At 40.2% G+C, this 7497-nt stretch overlaps 2 gene segments (V, D, J or C); both read left to right on the forward strand.

Annotated features, from left to right (window-relative positions):
- The first annotated feature begins 553 nt into the window (after positions 1-553).
- LOC123583353 lies at positions 554-1285 on the forward strand. The segment is given in 2 exon segments: positions 554-699; positions 823-1285. Coding segments are annotated over 2 exon segments (381 nt in total).
- Positions 1286-5581: 4296 nt separating this feature from the next.
- LOC123583351 lies at positions 5582-6850 on the forward strand. The segment is given in 2 exon segments: positions 5582-6154; positions 6263-6850. Coding segments are annotated over 2 exon segments (387 nt in total).
- The last annotated feature ends 647 nt before the right edge of the window (positions 6851-7497 follow it).

The following is a 7497-nucleotide window of genomic DNA, read 5'->3' on the forward strand; positions in this document are numbered from 1 at the left end:
GTGTCTCCCTCTCTCTCTGTCCCTCGCCTGCTCACACTCTATCTCTGTCTCTGTCTCTCTCTCTCAAAAATAAATAAACATTAAAAAAATATTTAGTGAATATTAAAAAAGGACAGCCACTGTTCTAACATTGGGGTACAGTGTTGAAAAACACAGAACCACTCAGTAATGACTTGACTTCTTATTACTTTCTCTGTATTCAATCCCAGCCATTTTCTGGCAGTCGCTGGATTATAGGCTGGCCCACAGTGGATACGTGAAAACATAAAGTACAGAATTAAAATGTGTTAGAAGGTTGTTATCTTCAGCTACAGAAATAATGCTCTGGGATACTCTGTTAAAGAACTTCCACATTAGGTAGTGACCTAAGAACAAAATAGACCTGAGAGGTCAGGATTGCTGCTGTTCAGATTTCCAAGTGCCACCTGAAGACTGCCATGTGCCTCATAAAGTCAGGGACAAAGACATCTTGCTGACTCTGGGAGGACTCTGGCCACCATGCATCCCATTTCAGTCCCCGTCCAGCAGGGGGTGCAGCTTCCTAACACAAACACCTTTCCTGAGAAATGTGGGCTTCCACTGATCATTGCTCTGTCTCTCCAATGCTTCTTCCTGCTACCAATGAAGCACATTAGCTAGGTGACACTCTAGAGATGAACTCTTCTCCAGGCTTCGTGACTGTGGTACTTTTGATGCTTGGTAAGTAAAATGCCTCTTAAAATTTGGATTCTTTCTTCTGTTCTGTCAGGAAAACATATAAGTATAAATTTATCCAGGACGTTTATGTCCAAGGTAACACAGGTCTCTTTTCTTTTTTCCCAGGACAAACCCACGGAGACTCAGTGACCCAGATGGAAGGCCCAGTGACCCTCTCCGAAGGGGAGTACCTGACTATAAACTGTACTTATTCAACAACAGGGACCCCCACTCTTTTCTGGTATGTCCAGTATCCCGGAGAAGGTCCACAGCTCCTCCTGAAAGCCTTCAGGGACATGGAGAAGGGAAGTCACAAAGATTTTGAAGCCACCTACAACAGGAAATCCAAAACCTTCCATTTGGAGAAATCCTCAGTGCAAGTGTCAGATTCGGCTGTGTACTACTGTGCCCTGAGTGACACAGTGACAGAGTCTGCAGGGGGAGCTGAGCGCAAACTCTGAGCAGAACAGGAGCCCAGATGCTGAGCGTCTCTGACTGATCCACTGTGGTTCCAGCACAGTGTATGGTGGTTTGTTCCTCAGTGTCTGCTTGATACAAAAGTCATACAAATGGCTAGAGCATGGGAACCAGAAGGTGCTGAGGTCCAGCCCCAGCAGGTCCAGGGGTTCCCGAAGGATAAACGGCATTGGCGAAATAACAAATGGACACAGACAACAGCAGTGTGTTAGACTGGCTGCTTTATTGTGGCAAACGTGTCATTATATTTGTTAGCAATTTCCTGGTAGCGTGCATCACCTACGTTTCTCGGCATTACCTAATTCTAAAAATGTTCCTTTGTGTAAGCACCCATTAAGGAACATTATGTTTATTTTCCTGTTATGTTCCCTCCTGCCCTTTTGGTTATAGATTAATTTATTCATATTACTTTCATTATGTATCTACGTTTATTTATAGTCTGTAAAACGTTTGCTTTGCTATTTGCATGAAAGGTCATCTAGCACTCAACACCTCAAGTGGAACATTTACAGGGACATGACTTCTTTTTTTTTTATTTTTTTAAAAACTTTTTTTTAAATATTTATTTTTGAGACAGAGAGACAGAGCATGAATGGGGGAGGGTCAGAGAGAGGGAGACACAGAATCTGAAGCAGGCTCCAGGCTCTGAGCTGTCAGCACAGAGCCCGATGCGGGGCTCGAACTCACGGACCGTGAGATCATGACCTGAGCTGAAGTCAGACGCTTAACCAACTGAGCCACCAAGGTGCCCCCGAAATAAAATACTTAGAAAAAATAATGGTTGATTAAAAATACACATTTATCTCTTGATTTTCTCTAAAACTCTATTCAAGAGATGGTAAAAACATCCCACAGAGCAGAAATCCACAAAACCAAACAGAAACAGAAAAGAAGCTATCAGCAGACCGTGATGCCAACAAATTTTAGAGAATGAGCAGTATAGGCAGAAATGCAAACTTGTGTGAGAGACTTGATAAAGAAGAAAACGAGGCCCAGTGCAGAAATACCACTGTGTGTGCTGGGCCCTCCGGGAAGGCCGAGGGAAAAGAAACCCCACATATTTTTGAATATTTTGAATAACTGAGGAGGAGGATGTTGCCTGTGTTGGTACATGCGTGTATGCCTGCATGCACACACGTGTGTGTGTGTGTGTGTGTGTGTGTGTGTGTGTGTGTGTGTGTACTGATCGTATTGGCGCATAGGGAAGGAAAATAAGTGGACCGCGAGAGAAAATTCATAAGGAACAGAACAGCCATGCACTCCACGGCCCTTTATAACAAGCAATGATCACTTTCTAAACTAGCAGAAAACTGGAAGTTGATTTTTGAGGAATTGAGAAGAGCACATAAAAAATTTCCTTCCAAATCTGTGTTATAAGCTTTCTGATTTTTGCTTATCAGTTATGCTTTCTTTTACTTAAAAATTTTTTTCCCTTCCTCCCTCTAACCCCACTGTAACCACCGATCTTTTTACTGTCCCCATAGTTCTGTCTTTTTCAGAATGTCATATAGTAGGTATCAAACAGCATGCAGCCTTTTCAGATTGGCTTCTTGCACCTAGAAATACGCATCTCACTTTCCTCCCATCTTTTCATGGCTGATGGCTCATTTCTCTTTTTTTTTCATATTTCTTTAATAATATCAAACAATGATTTTTAGAATTAGAGTAAATCCATATACTCGTGTATCTATGTTGCTAAATTGGATTGAACTTGGTCTATGATATTTTTATCTATGAAAATAAGTATTTCCTTCAGTGATAATGATAATTTCAGAATGTTTTGTGTTATGGACTGGATGTGTTCTGCCAAAATTCATACGTTGAAGCTCTAGCCCCCGGTGTGATGGTATTAGGAGGTGTGGCCTTTGGGAGGTTATTAGATTTAGATAGGGTCATGAAAATGGGACTTCCATGATGGGATTAGTGTCCTTATAAAAAGAGGAAGAGATATGAGAGCTTCTTCTCACCACCAACTGAAGGGGTCCATCTATAAGCCCTAAGGAAGGAGTTCACCAGGAACTAATCTGCCAGCAGTTCGATCTCGGACTTCCCAGCTTTCAGAACCGTGAGTAACAAATATCTGTTGTTTAAGCAACACAGTCTATGGTGTTTTGTTACAGCAGTCCTAGATGACTAAGGCATTCTGATAAAACAAACTTTTTTCCAAATATTTCTTAAATAGTTTAAATTACTGTAAAGATATTTTAATTCATATACCACTGGCTGAAAAATCCTTTATTCTGTGGGAATCTTAAGGCTGACCTTTGTTTCCTTAGACTTCTGTTTTTAAAGTTATTTAGACATTAGGTGACAGCTCATTTCTTTTTAGCACTAAGTTTCCATTGTTTGGACATACCATAGTGTATTTACCCATTCTTCTACTGAAGGACACCATGGTTAGTCAAGCAAGCCAGTCATATTATATAGATAGTGAAGTTGGGGTGGGCAGAAGAGGAACAGTGTGTAAAGTTCATCTCAGGTTTTCAATTCTGCCATTCCATATAAACTTCAGCAGACATCTAGAGTCTATAGCTCTATAAATCCATGATGAAGATAATTCTTTGAGCACAGGTACCAGGATAGGAATATTTCTGGGCATTATAACCATGGAAACTGAACATAAAATATCCCATTATCTGCTTTCAATTTTTTGACTATTATGATTAAAATTCCCTAGTCCAACTGATAAGAAAATTATTTCAATACCCCCACTATCCTACCTTTTCATATATCTTGGCTGAGAGTAGAGTGAACAAGAATGAAGAGAAGAGATAAAAATAAGGAACAAAAATATAGTGCAATATTTACTTTGATCGGCAACATGGGGCCTGGCCAGAATCAGCTGTGTGGGTGAGAGGGGGGCCAAAAATTGCACAGGAAAGGTACAGAGCTGGAAATTAAATCAGAGTGAACGTTTTGTAGACATCCTATTTTTTACCAACTAAATTCCGGTTGGAATCATTTTCTATTTTGTCTTTCTTTGTTTCTAGAACTTTCCTGATATCAAGAAACTGTATTTACTTCTGTAATACACTAGTTTTTCTTTATCAGTATTTTTATACAACTGAATTTTTACATTGTTTGCCAAACTATTCAATTTGGGGAATGGAGCCACTCTTCAAGGATGTGTAATTCATTGAGAAACTGACTCTTCCAGAAATATCATTCATCCTTCCTCAGTCACAAACCCACAAATGTCTTAGATAACATGTTTTAAGAAAAAAAAAAAAACCTTATACAGTCATGTATTGGAAATATCTCCCCTACCTCCTGCACTGTTGGCAAGCACAATTTTGGAGAGATTACTGTGCACAAAGATTACGGTGTATGTGCTCCTTCAAATATGTATTTTTGTATTCTTTAGGGAAATACCTAAGTGTGCAATTGCTGGATCATAGGGTAGTTCTAATTTTAGTTTCTTGAGAAACCTCCATACTGTTCTCCAGAGTGGCTGCACCAGTTTGCATTCCCACCAGCAGTGCAAAAGAGTCCCCCTTTCTCCACATCCTCGCCAGCATCAGTTGTTTCTTGTGTTGTTAATTTTAGCCATTCGGACAGGTGTGAGGTGTATCTCATCATAGGTTTGGTTTATATTTTTCTGATGATGAGTAATGTTGAACATCTTTTCATGTGTCTGTTAGCCATCTGGGTTTCTTCTTTGGAAAAGTGTCTGTTCGTGTCTTCTGCCCATTTCTTAAGTGAGTTATTTGTTTTTCGAGTGTTGAACTTGATAAGTTCTTCATAGATTTGGATAGTAACCCTTTATCAGATGTATCGTTTGCAATATCTTCTCCAATTCCAGAGGGTGCCTTTTAGTTTTGTTGATTGTTTCCTTCACTGTGCAGGTTTTTATCTTGATGAAGTACCAATAGTTCATGTTTGCTTTTGTTTCCCTTGCCTTCGACGACATGTTAGTAAGAAGTTACTGTGGCTGAAGTCAAAGAGGTTGCTGCCTCCATTCTCCTCTAGGATTTTGATGGTTTCCTGTCTCAAATTTAGGTCTTTCATCCATTTTGAATTTATTTTTGTGTATGGTATAAGAAAGTGGTCCAGTTTCATTCTTCTGCATGTTGCCTTCCAATTTTCCCATATGTTGAAGAGACTTTTTTTTCAATTGGATATTCGTTCCTCCTTTGTTGATGAATTAACCATATAGTTGTGGGTCCATTTCTGGGTATTCTGTTGTGTTCCATTGATCTGCGTGTTTGTTTTTGTACCAATACCATACTATCTTGATGACAACAGCTTTGTAAGATAGCCTGAAATCCAGAATCGCAATGCTTCCAGTTTTATTTTTCTTTTTCAGGATTGCTTTGGCCATTCAGGGTCTTTGGTGGTTCCATGCAAATTTTAGTATTGTTTGGTGTAGCTCTGCAAAAAATGCTGGTGGTATTTTGATGGAGATTGAATTCATCTTAAACATTTTAAGTGTTGTGTTGTAACTTGAATTCTGAGTCTGATATATTTTTTAAAAACTGATTTCTCAGTGAAACTCATTAGTCTACTTTTATATGACACCTCATTTCTAACAGGCTCTGGGAAGAATACACCATCATAGGTTTGGGAAGGAAGAAATATATTGTGCAGAACTTTTCATACCTCAGAAAACAGAAGGAACACATAAATTAGTTCTTGGAGGGGCCTCCAGGGGACGATGCTGCACAAACTAGAGATCTTGTTGCTCAACATCATCTGCTCACGCCCTCCCCCCTGCAGCTGGCTGAGCTCTTTGCAGACAGAGACAGGGACAAGAATCATCCATCAGAAAGCTCCAGGCTCATCTCAGCAGCTTTTGCATTTTTATCTCAGCAAGGAACCTGTCCAACTTTACTTTCTCCACCCTTCTTATGTCCGAGGGCTTGGTTTCCTCAGCCAGTTTCCTGTCTGCTCAGGGGAGATTTTCCTGAGAAGAGCCCACTGCCTTTCTACTGCTCGGCCATGTTCCTGTTGCTTATCTCAACACTGGGGATATTTGCCCTGCGTGAGTAAAATTTCATATTAGTCTATAGTTCTACAGATTCAACTGGAAATACTGACTTTTCATTGTGAAGTGTGCACTGCTTTCACTGATACAACACTGATTTTGCAGGAGACACCGGAGCCCAGTCAGTGACACAGCCTGATGTCCATGTCACTGTCTCTGAAGGAGCCCCTCTGGAGCTGAGGTGCAACTATTCCTATAGTGGAACTCCTTATCTCTTCTGGTACATGCAGCACCCCAACCAAGGACTCCAGTTTCTACTGAAGTACTTTTCAGGGGACACCCTGGTTAAAGGCATCAAAGGTTTTGAGGCTGAATTTAAGAACCATGAAACCACCTTCCACCTGAGGAAATCCCGAGGCCTTGGCAGCAATGCGGCCAAGTACTTCTGTGCTGTGCGTGACACAGTGTCTGGGACTGCAGGGGGAGCTGAACACAAACCACCATGGTAGGGGAGTTTTTGGAGACTGACGGTCTCTTCCTGTGGTATTATCAGAGATCTCTTGCTGTATGATGCCAAATGAGGCAAATAGAGCTGAGCAGACTCAGATATTTCTATATAATTCTACAACTCCATGTCTGATAAACTTAATTTAGCAGGTTTTTGGTCTTTGTAGAAACTACATGATAATAAATAGTATTACAGAATGATGGAGAAGATAGTGTTCTGATCATATAATACCAGGATGCTTAAAGACTGGCCTTGAGGTTGACCGCCTACGAAGTTAACTATATGAGTTTTCATTTATCATTTCTTCTGTCAGCCAACCCAGAAAACAAAACATGAACTCCTCATGTTCTTTCCCTGAAAAGTTTGCCTGCTTGTTTCTTTCATCATTCACAGATCATCTTCTTGGAATTTTTTTCCCCCTAGATCTTCCTGTGTTGGTCAGAATGTGTCAGAATATTATGTTTGAGTGTCAATTCCTTTATCTAAGAGGGACTCTGAAAATTTTTAATGTATTATTTACTTACTTACTTACTTAATTTTAGGGGGTGGGGCATGAACAGGAGAGGGGCAGAGAGATGGAGAGACAGAATGCTAAGCAGGCTCCATATTATCAGTGCAGAGCCCATTGCGGGGCTGGAACTCACAAAGCGTGAGATCATGACCTGAGTTGAAATCAAGAGTTGGACATTCAACCAACTGAGCCACTCAGGCACCCCTTCTTTTAGTAATTTAAATTCTACAAATCTTCACCAGAAATTTGTGGATATAATCTCTTTTGCTGCTTCCAGCTATGGACATTTTTTTTTCTTCTTGCTTTTTCTCCTGTTCTTGTTTGATTTCATAGTTGGAATATTAGAGTTTGAATCTTATATGTTAACAACATTATAATTAA

The sequence above is a fragment of the Leopardus geoffroyi genome, chromosome B3, assembly GCF_018350155.1.
Source record: "Leopardus geoffroyi isolate Oge1 chromosome B3, O.geoffroyi_Oge1_pat1.0, whole genome shotgun sequence".
NCBI lineage: Eukaryota > Metazoa > Chordata > Mammalia > Carnivora > Felidae > Leopardus > Leopardus geoffroyi.